The sequence below is a fragment of the Pongo abelii genome, chromosome 2 (assembly GCF_028885655.2).
Source record: "Pongo abelii isolate AG06213 chromosome 2, NHGRI_mPonAbe1-v2.0_pri, whole genome shotgun sequence".
In the NCBI taxonomy this organism is placed as follows: domain Eukaryota; kingdom Metazoa; phylum Chordata; class Mammalia; order Primates; family Hominidae; genus Pongo; species Pongo abelii.
In genome coordinates, this window is record NC_085928.1 from 114243799 (window position 1) to 114261059 (window position 17261).

At 39.4% G+C, this 17261-nt stretch overlaps 1 protein-coding gene and 1 long non-coding RNA gene across 3 annotated transcripts in view; one reads left to right on the forward strand and one right to left on the reverse strand.

Moving 5' to 3' along the window:
* Positions 1-17261, forward strand: part of LOC112132632 (uncharacterized) — a 109854-nt gene that overhangs the window by 47753 nt on the left and 44840 nt on the right. The window lies entirely within an intron of this gene.
* MYRIP (myosin VIIA and Rab interacting protein) overlaps positions 1544-17261 on the reverse strand; it is a 443644-nt gene continuing 427926 nt past the window's right edge. The window contains exons 16-17 of the mRNA XM_002813907.6: positions 16385-16503; positions 1544-3900 (exon numbers count right to left, since the gene is read on the reverse strand). Coding sequence (XP_002813953.3) covers positions 3868-3900; positions 16385-16503 — 152 coding nt within the window. The 3' untranslated portion in view covers positions 1544-3867. The remainder of the gene's footprint in view (positions 3901-16384; positions 16504-17261) is intronic.

A 17261-nucleotide genomic window follows, 5' to 3' on the forward strand; every position in this document is an offset into this window, starting at 1 on the left:
TTTCCAAGCATTAGCTTCCCTAGGGTAACCCAGGTGCAGGTGGAGTCTCTTAAAGCAAGTTGTTTCCCCTCCACCTTGCTCCTAGGTCGGAGGTTCTCAAAGTGTGCTCCCTAGATCAGCAGCATCAATATCACCTGAAGTTTGTTAGAAATGCAAATGAGAAACATTGAGGTGGAGGCTGGGTGCGGTGGCTCATTCCTGTAATCCCAGCACTTTGGGAGGCTGAGGCAGGCAGATTGCTTGAAGTCAGGAGTTCAAGACCAGCCTGGCCAACATGGTGAAACCTTGTCCCTACTAAAAATACAAAAACCAGCCAGATGTGGTGGTAGGCGCCTGTAATCCCAGCTACTCAGGAGGCTGAGGCAGGAGAATTGCATGAACCTGGGAAGCAGAGGTTGCCGTGAGCTGAGATTGTGCCACTGCACTCCAGCCTGGGTGACAGAGACAGACATCATCTCAAGCAAAACAAAACGAAAACCAGAAACATTGAGGTGGAGCCCAGCAATTTGTCTTTCAACAACCTGGAATGTTTGTTGTTCCAGAGATTCCTTCAACAAGAATCTGTGGAAAGATGATTCTGATGCACGCTTATGTAGGGATACTGGCTTTACTGCATAAAGCCACCAGGCAGAGGCTCTTAGCTTCTGTTAATATTTTCATATATTCATTTATTTTAGGTTAGTGGAAGGTTCGTATTCCTATTTGGGGATGACAGGGGTCAGTGTCTGGCTTGAGTGCTCTGGGCATGCCAGCCTTAGAGATGCAACAACCTCCACTGAGCCTGCAAAAGACTGAGAGAGTCACTGCTTCCTGCTCAGCTACACCATCCCCCTGGAGGTTGACAGGGGCTTCTCCATTGATGTCCAGGTTTACCTCTAGGGTCTAACTCAGGGTTCTCAACCTCACCACTATTGACATTTCGGGTTAATCTTTGCTGTAGGGGGCTGCTATGGTTTGAATGTCTCCCAAAGTTCATGTGTTAGAAACTTAATCCCCAATGCAATAGTATTGAAAGGTGAGAACTTTAAGAGCATTTAGGTCATGATGGTTCTGCCCTTATGAATGGATTAACATTGTTATCATAGGAGTAGGTTCATTATTGTAAGAGTGGGTTTGTTATAAAAGTGAGTTTGGCTTTCTCTTGCTCTCTCTCTTATGCATGCATGCTTTCTTACCTTTCTGCCTTCTGCCATGGGATGACACAGCAAGAAGGCCCTTGCTAGATGCAGGCCCTTTGACTTTAGACTTCCCAGTTTCCAGAACTATAGGAAATAAAGTTTTTTCTTTGTAAATCACCCAGTCTGTGTTATTCTGTTATAGCAACACAAAATGGACTAAGACAGGGGCTGTCCTATGCATTGTAGGATGTTTAGCAGTATCCCTGTTTTCTGCCCACTAGATGCCAGTGGCAGCACACCTTTAGGTGTTACAATCAAAAATGTCTCCAGACATTGTCAAATATTCCCTGAGGGGCAAAAATCACGCTGTACCTCCCTTTGAGAACTGCTGGTCTTACTTGGGTGACCACTTGAGTGGAGGTAGTCACTGGGAAATTCTGTTGTCTGGACAACTTGCAATGGAGGGGAGAGCAGTATAACTGGAAGGAAGGTATTGAATCTTGGCCCCTCCAGTTACTAGCCACATGACTTCTTTCCCTATCCCCTACTCACTCCTAGTCTCCCTTAACCAAAAAATTGCACACACACAATCTTTATTTTCATAAATGACTTTTACTTATTGTTTCTCTTGACAGTAATTCTTGGTAATGTGCATATAACATGAAGGGAAGCATAACTTTCAGAAGTCATCAAAGATATTATCCTGTTGTCCTCATTTTCTTAAACCATTAAAATATTTTCATTTATAAAAATTAATCTAAATATAAATATTGACACTAAAGATCAAAATCACTTGATGACAAAATAATTCTTCTGGAACTATAACATATGCTTATGGTTTTTAATAGTAAATTAAATCTTTGCACTTATTTGGCACAAGGAAACCTTTATAAAAAGTTCAGATGCCACACAGCAGTCTGCTGCTTCTTCTTTTTTGTTGTTTTTTGTTTGCAAGGCTTACACAGTACACATTTTTGTCAAAGAAAACTGAATATTTTTAACACTGTAACACAACAATAGTCGCTTTTCATGCCTCTTAAAGAAAACGTTCTATTTGGAAGTCAAATCTTTTTTGTTGTGTTTTTAAAATTTGTTTTTGTTTGTTTTGCTTTGAATCACACCAACAGAACAAAAAGCCAAAGATTTACTTATTTCAAAGGAGTCATTTCTGTTAGATGACACATAACACAGCATCAGCAAGGAGTATTGGAAGATTAACGTAGACCCCCATCAGGAGTGGATCATAGCACACAAATCAGCAGAAAATCAATCAGATCTAGAAATGCACATAGCAGCAAAATAACGTAGAGGTTGAAAACAACAGAGTTATGCTTTTGTGATGCATTCCAATCATAATTAGCATAAAAGTGTGGCTTTGGCAAATTAATCTCTCTGGCCTTCAGTTATTAAATCTGAAATATGGGAAAACCTATTGAATAAGGTTGCCATAAGGATTCAAATGAGAAGAACATTGCCTCCTTCAGAGCAGGCACTTAACACATATTCATCATAACTGTTCTCTTGCCTCCTTTCTTTTACCTTCTTCCTAAGATTCAGACTATATCAGGAACAAACATAAAAGAAGGTTGTTAATGCCCAATTAATTGAGTGAAAATTCAGTGCCATTTGCTCTTATAAACACTCTAAATAGTCATGCATTTAATATAGGTTCAAAGAAACCACAGACATAGAGTTAGTTAGAGTCAATTCTTGTGTCCATTAAATGCACAGTTTGTCCTTGAATTTTTTATACCTATAAATTTTCTAAGGCTATTCCATAATCATTTTTATCTTTAAGGTCATTTTACTACTTTGCTGAATATTTATTGGGAAGTAAATTTGGAGGATAAAAATTTTCTCATGTGGTTTTTCTCTGCGATAATTCATTTACCTAAACTTTGTTTAGATGTGATCATTGCTAAACCACATCATGTTGACTCTGGACAGTGCCCTAAAGTTGAGCCAATGATGGTCTTTCCCAAGCCCCTTTCCCCTTCAGATTTGGGCAACTGTCAGTAAGCCCATGGAAGAACCCTAAATTCTTAATGAGACATTGTTTCAGATAGTCCTGGGCATGGCATGAGTGAGTCAGGACTTCTCATCCTGTGGCTTGTGATTGCAAAGCGATGGGAATGACTGGTAGTGTGGTAGGCTAAGCTTTTAGCAGGAAGGAGGTGGCTGAAGGGAGACCTGCAGTCTTGATGGTTGAGCAATCCCCAAATTAGACTGTCCCTAGTGCTCACTGCAGGGACTTGCTTTTCCCTTAGGATTTGCAAGACAATGATGCTTGTGAGAGATTAATAAGCATTAATGATGTATTAAATAATAATTCCCACCTTCCTCCCTCCACCTCCCTCCAGCAGTTTTCCTTTGGACAAATTGTTGACATGGAATACTAGCTGAATCAAATGTATTAAAAAAAAGATCTTAAAGTCAACATACAGTAGCAAAGCAAACAGGGAAAATATGTATCCTAAACATGGAGCGCTGCTGTTGGAAGCCAATGTCTTGGTTTTCTGTCTTGGATTCCCCTGGGAGCCTAAGGCAGACAGTGGGCAAGACCGCAGTGCTGAAGTCTGAGACGGCTTTCTAGATGAGGTATCAGGACAGCCCTGTGCAATGGTGCACTGTGGCCTCCCCAGGCCTTCTCCTCAGGTGGAAATACATACAGTACTCGATGGCTGTTGGGTCAAGGCACTGTCGTGTACGGCCGGAGGCAGTGGGTCACTGGCAGTGGAATTCCATGGTGTCAGTACATCACAGCTGACTCCAGAGCAGGCTCCTGAGGTGAGACATTGAATACACTCTCATCAGCCACTTTGGAAGAGTGAGAAGAAGCAATGAAAAATAATGTTTACTGCTTTTTATATCAAAAGTTATTCATGCTTATTGACCAGTTAGATGTTTCACAACATTTAGAAACTGATGTCATTTTTTAATACATACTTCTTAATCCACCTGAAATTAATTTTGGTATTTGGAATAAGGTAATTATCGAATGTGCCTTCTTTCCCACTACCATCCCAATGTCCAGTATTCCAAGCGCAGTGTTCTTGTTTAATAATCCGTACCTTCTTTACTAGTCTAAATCTTTTACAAAGATAATATAACATATTCTCATATGTGGTTGTATCTATTTCTGGGCTATTTATTTCATTAATGATCAGTTTCATTTCAGCTTTTAATTTGTCTTAAAATCTGGGAGGAAAATCTCTGTAATTTTGCAAAATGCTTTTGTCTATTCTTTCTGATTTATTATTATATGAACTTTAATTCAAGGAAAATTTCACCGAGTTTTTTATGAAAATTGGATTAAGCTACAAATTAATTTGGGAAGAAATGACTTTTCTTATTGAACTGATGTGTGATTTATTAAAATCCACTTATGCCTAGTGTTCCATTATTGGAATGCTGAGCATGTGGGAGTTATTTATATCCTACTGCTCAAGGTCATCACCAAGGTCTGATTTTTCACTCATGCAAAAATTCAAAAAACTGCAACCTGCAGCATAAATGGGATTGATGTCACAGTATTTAAGCTATCCTTGCATTCCCACAAAGCCTACCTGTTATTTATTTTTTCATTCATTCTTAGAGACAGGGTCTCACTCTGTTGCTCAGGCTGGAGTGCAGTGGTGCAATCATAGCTCACTGCAACCTCAAACTTCTGGGCTCAGGGGATCCCCGCCTTAGCCCCTCCAGTAGCTGGGACTACAGGCACATGCCACCATGACTGGCTAACTTTTTATTTTTTGTAAAGACAGGTCTCACTATGTTGCCCAGGCTGGTTTTGAACTCCTGGCCTCAAGTGATCCTCCCACTTTGGTCTCCTAAAGTGCTGGAATTATAGGTGTGAGCCACCTTGCTTGGCCTACTGTAATTTATTACTGAATTCACTTCTCTTTCTTTAATTGGCTAATATTTTATTTCATATTCTTCATCTCTGAAGAAGTACAACTGGTGTAACGATTTTTGTGTGTCTGTACGTGCCTGTGTGTGATGGGCACAGAACATGTATACATGCTTACCAGCCATGGAGCAGGCTTTCATGATTGGGGTTATGATAACTTCACAACATGAGTCTTTTAGTTTTCAATATTTTGATGACCTGGAATATTTTATATGGTATGGGAATTGTTCCTTTAAAAAAAAATCAGCAAAATCTTTTGGCCACAGAATCTTTTTGAAAGGTTTAATAAATTTTAAGTAAGTTTCTTTTTATTTCTTAAGTTAGTTTTTGCTATTTTTCTGATTTGATTCTGATTTGACTAGTATTGATTCTAAATTTATGAGAATAGTTTTACATCACATTGTATATATAAAAAATTGACATCCTTTTATATAATCTTTTGTTTTCAGTTTTCTTTATGTGACTTACAAAACATTTTTTTTTTTCAAATAATCAACTCCCAGATGTAGAGAGATCATTTCTATAATTTCTGGTTTTAATTAAATGTTTTTTGGGTTTATTTTTGGTGTCGGGAATTTTCTTTAACAAGGAACAAAATATTTAATACTATAAATTTGACACAGTGTAGTTTTATATGTATCCTATTTGCTTTGATATATGTAATGTTTTCATTTTGTAAGTGCCCTGTGGATTTTTCTAATTCAGTAGTTATTTTGAAGTGTGTGTGTGTGCATGTGTATGTGTATGGACAGTTGTGTATATGAGTACAAGTGCTTTTTAACTTCTAAGTAGGGTTTCTGTTTTTTAACTTTTGTTCTGATTTTCTAGATTGGCCCTGTTCAACATGGTAGCCACTAGCTACATGTGGCTATTTACATTCAGATTAACTAAAATTTAAAAATCAGTTCCCTCAATGCAGTAGCCACATTTCAAGTGCTCAATAGCCACATGTGGCTAGTGGCCACTGTACTGGTCACTGCAGATATAGACCATTACCCTCATTACACAAAGTTCTATTAGACAGCACTGCCCTAGATTATGTTTGGCATTGTTATCATAGAGGGTTTACTTTTTGGAATTTATTGAGGTATTCCTTGTGATTTGGTATAAAGTCAATTTTTATAAACGGTCCATTGATGCCTGGAGAGTGAATGATCCAGAAAGCATAAAGTTAGATAAACATCTTAATTAAAGCTTAACAGTTACACTATTCAATTCTCTAATTTGTATTTATTTATGGGTTATTTCGGCTGCCAAAGGCTGATAAGAAAGTTTTAAAGTCACCAACCATTGCACCATAAATTGTGTTGCTCTATTATCTGCCAAATCAAGAAAGGCTCATGACTTAACTACTTTATTTTATCAAAATTTAAACATCTTTCCTCCTTGTTTTCTCTCAATGCTTTTTATCTGGAATTCTCCTTTCTTTGAAAGTAATTATTTCTGCCCTATGTTGCTTTTATTTGTTTAGTAAATATTGTCTGTTCTTTCGTTTTTAACCTCTCTGTGTTACTTTAAGGTAATTTATTTTTATTTTATTTAAAAACATATTGAGGTGAAAGCCACATAACATAAAATAAACCATTCTAAAGTGAACAATTTGGTGGCATTTAGTATGTTCACGAGGTTGTACAACTACCACCTTTATCTAGTTTCAATAAATTTTGTCACTGTAAAGTAAAACCCCTTACTCATTAAGGAGTTTCTTCCTGTTCCCCCTTCCCACAATCTCTGGCAGCCACCAATTCATGTCCTGTCTCTATGAAAGACAATTTATTTTTAACTTTCTTATTTATAACCAATTCCTTCCCTGACAGGCACTAGTGGTCTGCCCTTTTAGTGTGATAATGCATCTTTTTCCGCTCTGTGAAATAATGGTCAGAAGCAAGGGAATTAGACTTTAAAAGGTCAGGGTTAATGGCTGACCAATGAAGAGAAGGCAGTGAGTAGAGCTATTGCCATGTAATGCCTGAGAGTAATTTTATTTCAAAAGGATGTATCCACCATTATGCCATTACGTGGTGCTTCTATGCTCATGAGACAGGGACAATGACAGGGAGGAAGAGGAAGGGAGGAATGGGTGAAGGATAAAAGGTAAAATAAATTTGTCCTTGCTTTAGTCTTGTCATCTCAGACATGATCTGCCCTCCGCTTAACTGGTATCACTGAGACAGCTTAGTTAGATGATAGTTTTCTATGTAAGCAGCACCAAGCATTTGCCAAAATTTTGACATGTATGTTGGTTTTGTGAAAGGAAAATAAATCGGGGGGGTTCCCAAATCCCTAAGCTAAAGGGAAAAGTCAAGCTGAGAACTGGGTCATGCAAGCCTGCTCCTCCTTTCGGTTCCTAAATAAGATGGCTACAAGATGAAAAGCTATATGCCTCCCCCATATTTTGCCCACATGGAAATTCCTAGTGAGCTCCAAGATCTGTACCCTAAGGTGTTTCTGTTAAAATTTCACCATAGCAATGCAAATTGATAGCTTATCTTTACAGGTGCAGTCACCCCGCCCGCCCCCCACCAGACACAAATGCATATCTGATTGTTCCCCTCCCCCATTTTTTCTATATTATCTGCTGTAAAAATGCAGATTCCCTGCATTTTTCCTCTGCCCCATTTGTCTGTGTCACCTGATGTAAAAAAAAAAAAATGCAGATTCACTGAGCCGGACAAAGGCATGAATGACTATTTTTCCCTACCCCCGTTTTACATGAAAATTGTGTACTTCTCAATAGCCTGCCCTTTCTCTTTTAAATTTGGAGCCTTCAAAATCACCTTTGGAGAAAGGCATAGACCTGTCTCCTGTGTGCACATCCTTAACTTTGGCAAATAAACCTCATAAAATGATAGGGACTTGTCTCGTTATTTTTCTTGATTGACAGTTTTTAAGCAAAAGAGCCAACAGTCCTTTCTGTATAATTTCTAGAGTTCATGCAAATTATTTACTGTCTCTTCCTTTGCTACATTTAGGAGTAGCTGCTGACTTTTTTCAGGAACACAGCATTAATGGCTAATGAAAAATTTAAGGAAGAGTGAATATGGACTGAAAACAGAATAAAAATTGTTACACCTCAACCAGACGTTAATCTTCCATTTACATATTTTTATGTCTCTTATATCAAACCTGCTTCCTACAAGGAGCTAGAGATACAGTTGAGAGGATATACCCACATATTAAAGAGGTATATAGCAGGTAGGATGTTACTCACTTAGTTTTAGAACCCCGTCCCTACTGCTAAACAAACCCTTAACAGCGGCTACACCGTTAGGATGTCCTGATCCAACATCGAGGTTGTAAACTCTATTGTCAATAAGGATTCTAGAATGGGATTGCGCTGTTGTCCCTAAGGTAACTTATTCTGTTGATCAAATTATTGGTCAATGTGTATTAACTCACTAAGACTAGTGCGATCTTAGTTTAGGTTGTTTGGAGATTGAATTATGCTCCAAGTTCACCCCTACCAAAATTTTTAATGCAGGGATAGTAGGCTAGGGCCTGTAGGCTTGTTTGAGTTTTTATTTGCATTAATGAATTAAAGCTCCATAGGGTTTTCTCATCTTATTTGTTTATATCCGCCTCTTCACGAACAGGTCAATTTCACTGATTAAAAGTAAGAGACAGCTGAACCTTCATACGGCCATTCATACAAGTCCCTATTTAGGGAACAAGTGATTATGCTACCTTTGCATGGTCAGGATACTGCGGCTGTTGAACATATGTCACTGGGCAGGCAGTGACTCTAATACTGGTAATGCTAGAGGTGATGTTTTTGGTAAACAAGCAGGGTAAGATTTGCTGAGTTCCTTTTAGTTTTTGTAATCTCTCCTTAGAGCATACCTGTGTTGGGTTAACAGTGTAAATAATAGAGTGCTTATTATATCGGTTATTAATATTAGGCTGTTAATTGTCAGTGGGTTATTCTGGTCTGATGTAAGCTTATGCAATGGAGAATGTCTTCGTGTTACTTATATTAACATTGCTTCTATTAAGTAATAGATTAGTCCAATGTGATGTTAGGAGTTCAGTAGACTGATTAGACTTTAAGATAGTTAGATGTTGAGCTTAAACGCTTTCTTGTTTTTTTTTTTTTTTTTTTTTTACTTTTTCCAAAGAAAATCTTTTACTTAATAGTCAAACTTTACAGAAAACATCAAGAATAGAACAATCACACACCCAAATAGTGACAAAAGGATGCTAGCTATGTTCTGTTTAGTTTTTTTTAATTTAATCTTTTTCTTTTATTTATTTAGTTATTATTATTATACTTTAAGTTTTAGGGTACATGTGCACAATGTGCAGGTTAGTTACATATGTATACATGTGCCATGCTGGTGTGCTGCACCCATTAACTCGTCATTTAGCATTAGGTATATCTATCTCCTAATGCTATCCCTCCCCCCTCCCCCCACCCCACAACAGTCCCCAGAGTGTGATGTTCCCCTTCCTGTGTCCATGTGTTCTCATTGTTCAATTCCCATCTATGAGTGAGAACATGTGGTGTTTGGTTTTTTGTCCTTGCGATAGTTTACTGAGAATGATGATTTCCAATTTCATCCACGTCCCTACAAAGGACATGAACTCATCATTTTTTATGGCTGCATAGTATTCCATGGTGTATATGTGCCACATTTTCTTAATGCAGTCTATCGTTGTTGGACATTTGGCTTAGTTCCAAGTCTTTGCTATTGTGAATAGTGCTGCAGTAAACATATGTGTGCATGTGTCTTTATAGCAGCATGATTTATAGTCCTTTGGGTATATACCCAGTAATGGGATGGCTGGGTCAAATGGTATTTCTAGTTCTAGGTCCCTGAGGAATCACCACACTGACTTCCACAATGGTTGAACTAGTTTACAGTCCCACCAACAGTGTAAAAGTGTTCCTATTTCTCCACATCCTCTCCAGCACCTGTTGTTTCCTGACTTTTTAATGATTGCCATTCTAACTGGTGTGAGATGGTATCTCATTGTGGTTTTGATTTGCATTTCTCTGATGGCCAGTGATGATGAGCATTTTTTCATGTGTCTTTTGGCTGCATAAATGTCTTCTTTTGAGAAGTGTCTGTTCATATCCTTTGCCCACTTTTTGATGGGGTTTTTGTTTTTTTCTTGTAAATTTGTTTGAGTTCATTGTAGATTCTGGATATTAGCCCTTTGTCAGATGAGTAGTTTGCAAAAATTTTCTCCCATTTTGTAGGTTGCCTGTTCACTCTGATGGTAGTTTCTTTTGCTGTGCAGAAGCTCTTTAGTTTAATTAGATCCCATTTGTCAATTTTGGCTTTTGTTGCCATTGCTTTTGGTGTTTTAGACATGAAGTCCTTGCCCATGCCTATGTCCTGAATGGTAATGCCTAGGTTTTCTTCTAGGGTTTTTATGGTTTTAGGTCTAACGTTTAAGTCTTTAATCCATCTTGAATTAATTTTTGTATAAGGTGTAAGGAAGGGATCCAGTTTCAGCTTTCTACATATGGCTAGCCAGTTTTCCCAGCACCATTTATTAAATAGGGAATCCTTTCCCCATTGCTTGTTTTTCTCAGGTTTGTCAAAGATCAGATAGTTGTAGATATGTGGCATTATTTCTGAGGGCTCTGTTCTGTTCCATTGATCTATATCTCTGTTTTGGTACCAGTACCATGCTGTTTTGGTTACTGTAGCCTTGTAGTATAGTTTGAAGTCAGGTAGCGTGATGCCTCCAGCTTTGTTCTTTTGGCTTAGGATTGACTTGGCGATGTGGGCTCTTTTTTGGTTCCATATGAACTTTAAAGTAGTTTTTTCCAATTCTGTGAAGACAGGCATTGGTAGCTTGATGGGGATGGCATTGAATCTATAAATTACCTTGGGCAGTATGGCTGTTTTCACGATATTGATTCTTCCTACCCATGAGCATGGAATGTTCTTCCATTTGTTTGTATCCTCTTTTATTTCATTGAGCAGTGGTTTGTAGTTCTCCTTGAAGAGGTCCTTCACGTCCATTGTAAGTTGGATTCCCTGGTGTTTTATTCTCCTTGAAGCAATTGTGAATGGGAGTTCACTCATGATTTGGCTCTCTGTTTATCTGTTATTGGTGTATAAGAATGCTTGTGATTTTTGTGCATTGATTTTGTATCCTGAGACTTTGCTGAAGTTGCTTATCAGCTTCAGGAGATTTTGGGCTGAGACAATGGGGTTTTCTAGATATACAATCAATTATGTCATCTGCAAACAGGGACAATTTGACTTCCTCTTTTCCTAATTGAATATCCTTTATTTCCTTCTCCTGCCTAATTGCCCTGGCCAGAACTTCCAACACTATGTTGAATAGGAGTGGTGAGAGAGGGCATCCCTGTCTTGTGCCAGTTTTCAAAGGGAATGCTTCCAGTTTTTGCCCGTTCAGTATGATATTGGCTGTGGGGTTGTCATAGATAGCTCTTATTATTTTGAGATACATCCCATCAATACCTAATTTATTGAGAGTTTTTAGCATGAAGGGTTGTTGAATTTTGTCAAAGACCTTTTCTGCATCTATTGAGATAATCATGTGGTTTTTGTCTTTGGTTCTGTTTATATGCTGGATTACATTTATTGATTTGTGTATATTGAACCAGCCTTGCATCCCAGGGATGAAGCCCACTTGATCATGGTGGACAAGCTTTTTGATGTGCTGCTGGATTCGGTTTGCCAGTATTTTATTGAGGATTTTTGCATCAATGTTCATCAAGGATATTGGTCTAAAATTCTCTTTTTTGGTTGTGTCTTTGCCGGGCTTTGGTATCAGGATGATGCTGGCCTCATAAAATGAGTTAGGGAGGATTCTCTCTTTTTCTATTGATTGGAATAGTTTCAGAAGGAATGGTACCAGTTCCTCCTTGTACCTCTGGTAGAATTCGGCTGTGAATCCATCTGGTCCTGGACTCTTTTTGGTTGGTAAGCTGTTGATTATTGCCACAATTTCAGCTTCTGTTATTGGTCTATTCAGAGATTCAACTTCTTCCTGGTTTAGTCTTGGGAGAGTGTATGTGTTGAGGAATTTATCCATTTCTTCTAGATTTTCTAGTTTATTTGCATAGAGGTGTTTGTAGTATTCTCTGATGGTAGTTTGTATTTCTGTGGGATCGGTGGTGATATCCCCCTTTATCAATCATTTTTTTTTTGCGTCTATTTGATTCTTCTTTTTTTCTTTATTAGTCTTGCTAGCAGTCTATCAATTTTGTTGATCCTTTCAAAAAACCAGCTCCTGGATTCATTAATTTTTTGAAGAGTTTTTTGTGTCTCTATTTCCTTCAGTTCTGTTCTGATTTTAGTTATTTCTTGCCTTCTGCTAGCTTTTGAATATGTTTGCTCTTGCTTTTCTAGTTCTTTTAATTGTGATGTTAGGGTGTCAATTTTGGATCTTTCCTGCTTTCTCTTGTGGGCATTTAGTGCTATAAATTTCCCTCTACACACTGCTTTGAATGTGTCCCAGAGATTCTGGTATGTTGTGTCTTTGTTCTCATTGGTTTCAAAGAACATCTTTATTTCTGCCTTCATTTCGTTATGTACCCAGTAGTCATTCAGGAGCAGGCTGTTCAGTTTCCATGTAGTTGAGCAGTTTTGAGTGAGTTTCTTACTCCTGAGTTCTAGTTTGATTGCACTGTGGTCTGAGAGACAGTTTGTTATAATTTCTGATCTTTTACATTTGCTGAGGAGAGCTTTACTTCCAACTATGTGGTCAATTTTGGAATAGGTGTGGTGTGGTGCTGAAAAAAATGTATATTCTGTTGATTTGGGGTGGAGAGTTCTGTAGATGTCTATTAGGTCCGCTTGGTGCAGAGCTGAGTTCAAGTCCTGGGTATCCTTGTTAACTTTCTGTCTCGTTGATCTGTCTAATGTTGACAGTGGGGTGTTAAAGTCTCCCCTTATTATTGTGTGGGAGTCTAAGTCTCTTTGTAGGTCACTCAGGACTTGCTTTATGAATCTGGGTGCTCCTGTATTGGGTGCATATATATTTAGGATAGTTAGCTCATTGTTGAATTGATCCCTTTACCATTATGTAATGGCCTTTTTTGTCTCTTTTGATCTTTGTTGGTTTAAAGTCTTTTATCAGAGACTAGGATTGCAACCCCTGCCTTTTTTTGTTTTCCATTTGCTTGGCAGATCTTCCTCCATCCTTTTATTTTGAGCCTATGTGTGTCTCTGCACATGAGATGGGTTTCCTGAATACAGCACACTGATGGGTCTTGACTCTTTATCCAATTTGCCAGTCTGTGTCTTTTAATTGGAGCATTTATTCCATTTACATTTAAAGTTAATATTGTTATGTGTGAATTTGATCCTGTCATTATGACGTTAGCTGGTTATTTTGCTTGTTAGTTGATGCAGTTTCTTCCTAGTCTCGATGGTCTTTACATTTTGGCATGATTTTGCAGTGGCTGGTACCAGTTGTTCCTTTCCATGTTTAGTGCTTCCTTCAGGAGCTCTTTTAGGGCAGGCCTGGTGGTGACAAAATCTCTCAGCATTTGCTTGTCTGTAAAGTATTTTATTTCTCCTTCACTTATGAAGCTTTGTTTGGCTGGATATGAAATTCTGGGTTGAAAATTCTTTAAGAATGTTGAATATTAGCCCCCACTCTCTTCTGGCTTGGAGAGTTTCTGCTGAGAGATCTGCTGTTAGTCTGATGGGCTTCCCTTTGTGGGTAACCTGACCTTTCTCTCTGGCTGCCCTTAACATTTTTTCCTTCATTTGAACTTTAGTGAATCTGACAATTATGTGTCTTGGAGTTGCTCTTCTCAAGGAGTATCTTTGTGGTGTTCTCTGTATTTCCTGAATCTGAATGTTGGCCTGCCTTGCTAGATAGGGGAAGTTCTCCTGGATAATATCTTGCAGAGTGTTTTCCAACTTGGTTCCATTCTCCCCGTCACTTTCAGGTACACCAATCAGAAGTAGATTTGGTCTTTTCACATAGTCTCATATTTCTTGGAGGCTTTGTTCATTTCTTTTTATTCTTTTTTCTCTAAACTTCCCTTGTCGCTTCATTTCATTCATTTCATCTTCCATCACTGATACCCTTTCTTCCAGTTGATCGCATCGGCTCCTGAGGCTTCTGCATTCTTCACGTAGTTCTCGAGCCTTGGCTTTCAGCTCCATCAGCTCCTTTAAGCACTTCTCTGTATTGGTTATTCTAGTTATACATTCGTCTAAATTTTTTTCAAAGTTTTTAACTTCTTTGCCTTTGGTTTGAATTTCCTCCCGTAGCTCAGAGTAGTTTGATCGTCTGAAGCCTTCTTCTCTCAACTCGTCAAAGTCATTCTCCATCCAGCTTTGTTCCTTTGCTGGTGAGGAACTGTGTTCCTTTGGAGGAGGAGAGGCGCTCTGCTTTTTAGAGTTTCCAGTTTTTCTGCTCTGTTTTTTCGCCATCTTCGTGGTTTTATCTACTTTTGGTCTTTGACGATGGTGATGTACAGATGGGTTTTTGGTGTGGATGTCCTTTCTGTTTGTTAGTTTTCCTTCTAACAGACAGGACCCTCAGCTGCAGGTCTGTTGGAGTTTGCTAGAGGTCCACTCCAGACCCTGTTTGCCTGGGTAACAGCAGCGGTGGCTGCAGAACAGCGGATTTTCGTGAACCGCGAATGCTGCTGTCTGATCGTTCCTCTGGAAGTTTTGTCTCAGAGGAGTACCCGGCCGTGTGAGGTGTCAGTCTGCCCCTACTGGGGGGTGCCTCCCAGTTAGGCTGCTCGGGGGTCAGGGGTCAGGGACCCACTTGAGGAGGCAGTCTGCCCATTCTCAGATCTCCAGCTGCGTGCTGGGAGAACCACTGTTCTCTTTAAAGCTGTCAGACAGGGACATTTAAGTCTGCAGAGGTTACTGCTGTCTTTTTGTTTGTCTGCTGTGCCCCCAGAGGTGGAGCCTACAGAGGCAGGCAGGCAGGCCTCCTTGAGCTGTGGTGGGCTCCACCCAGTTCGAGCTTCCCGGCTGCTTTGTTTACCTAAGCAAGCCTGGGCAATGGCAGGCTCCCCTCCCCCAGCCTCGCTTCGGCCTTGCAGTTTGATCTCAGACTGCTGTGCTAGCAATCAGCGAGACTCTGTGGGCGTAGGAACCTCCGAGCCAGGTACGGGATATAATCTGCTGGTGCGCCGTTTCCTAAGCCCATCGGAAAAGCGCAGTATTCAGGTGGGAGTGGCCCGATTTTCCAGATGTCGTCTGTCACCCCTTTCCTTGACCAGGAAAGGGAACTCCCTGACCCCTTGCACTTCCCAAGTGAGGCAATGCCTCGCCCTGCTTCAGCTGGCGCACGGTGCGCTGTACCCACTGTCCGGCACTCCCTAGTGAGATGCACCTGGTACCTCAGATGGAAATGCAGAAATCACCCGTCTTCTGCTTCGCTCATGCTGGGAGCTGTAGACCAGAGCTGTTCCTATTTGGCCATCTTGGCTCCTCCTCCTTAAACGCTTTCTTAATTGGTGGCTGCTTTTGGGCCAACTATGGTGGTAATATTTTTTACTCTCTGTAGGAAGGTTGTTTCCTAGGGTCTAAAGAGCTGTCCCTCTTTAGACTAACAGTTAAACTTACAGGGAGATTAAGTAATTTTGTGGGTAAGTTTAAAGCTGAACTAAGATTCTATCTTAGACAACCAGTTATCAACAGACTTGGTAGGCTTGTCACAGCTACTCATGAATCTTTCCACTATTTTGCCACATAGGTGAGTGTGCTCTTCCAGTTGTTCTTGGGTAGTTCATCTGGTTTCGGGGGACTTGGCTAAAGTTCTCTGTGTATAGTTATTTTTAGTTAATCCATTATGCAGAAGGTGTAACGGCTTGTCTTTGCTTTTTAGTGCTTGATACAGTTCTTTCTTTCATCTTTTCCTTACGGTGCTATGTCTATTGTGCCAGGGTAAAAATTTCTATCGCCTATACTTTTGTCTAAGGTAAATGGTTTAAGATAGTTAATAATATTTTTAGCAAGGTTTGGGGCTAGAGTTGGCTCAAAGTGATTAGGTCATGATGAAATCTTCTGGGTGTAAGCCGGATGCTTTGGGTTAAGCTACGTTTTGGTATGTCCAAGTGCAATTTCCAGTACACTTACCATGTTACGACTTATTTCCTCTACACTTGCGTAGAAGGTTAGTAGTAGTAGTGATTTCTAGAGTAACAGTTGAGGAGGGTGACCAGCGGTGTGTGTGTGCTTCATGGCCTTATTCAACCAAGCACTCTGCTCTTGGTTTACTGCTAAATCCACCCCCTAGTCAAATCCAACAGACCATAAGACCATAAGACCATAAGACCATGGAGGAAGGATACTTTTTGGGGGTTCTGATGCGGGAGCTACAAAAAGAAAGGCTGCAGAGTGGAGGTACCATCAACAGTGAAAGCATTGAACATTAAGACAGAGATGACATTTACCATCAAATCCTTGGTGGTGCCTTTCCTTTCCTTAGTCCTGTTTGTTGAGGAGCCTTGGAGAATGAAGTTGTGGTTAAATGTTTTAATGGTAGTCACTGAAGATGTCTCAATTTTTTCAGCTAAAAGGAAATAAATGGGAAAAAATGTTACCCAGAAGATGGACTGATTGTTAAGGAAAAAACAAGGTGGCCAGATAACTCAGACTTTTGTTCTAGACTTGGAATCTCATTCCTGTACTGTGTTTGATTGACTATGGGATCTTTTTGTTTTGTGTTTATTTTTATGGTGGACAAATAAGTCAGGGCATCTTTGATAGCTTTCTGTGGAACGATAGCTCAGAGATAACTGAGTACAGTTCATAAATACTTATGTGCAGTCCTGAAATAGAAAAGGTTCTAAAACTTGCAAATTTTTACAACTTTGGAGCCAAAAGAATCTGATTATAAAACCTGACCTGAACTGACATGAGGCCATTTAATGTCCTTGTCCATCTCATGGATTGCAAATGTTTTTGTCCTCTGCTGTAAGGATATTAATGTGTTTGATTTTCAGATGCTGCCTAGATGCCATGGGGGGTGTTAAGAAATATACAGCACATGTACTATATTACCTTTCTAATGCCCAAGAAATTATGAAGCACATATAGACCCAAGGGTTTCAAATAAAGGACTGTGAATCTGTGATAAATTTTAACTGCATACAGTTTTGTAGATTATAAACATTTAATAAATGTTTGTTAAATGATCAATAGCAGAACCAAGGCCCAAATGCACATTTTTGGACTTTCTACTCCTGTAATTTGTAAATTTAAATTTCTAGTTTGGCATCACCCTTTTGTGGCTTCTGAACCCGGGGCATTTGTTGAAAATGTCCATTA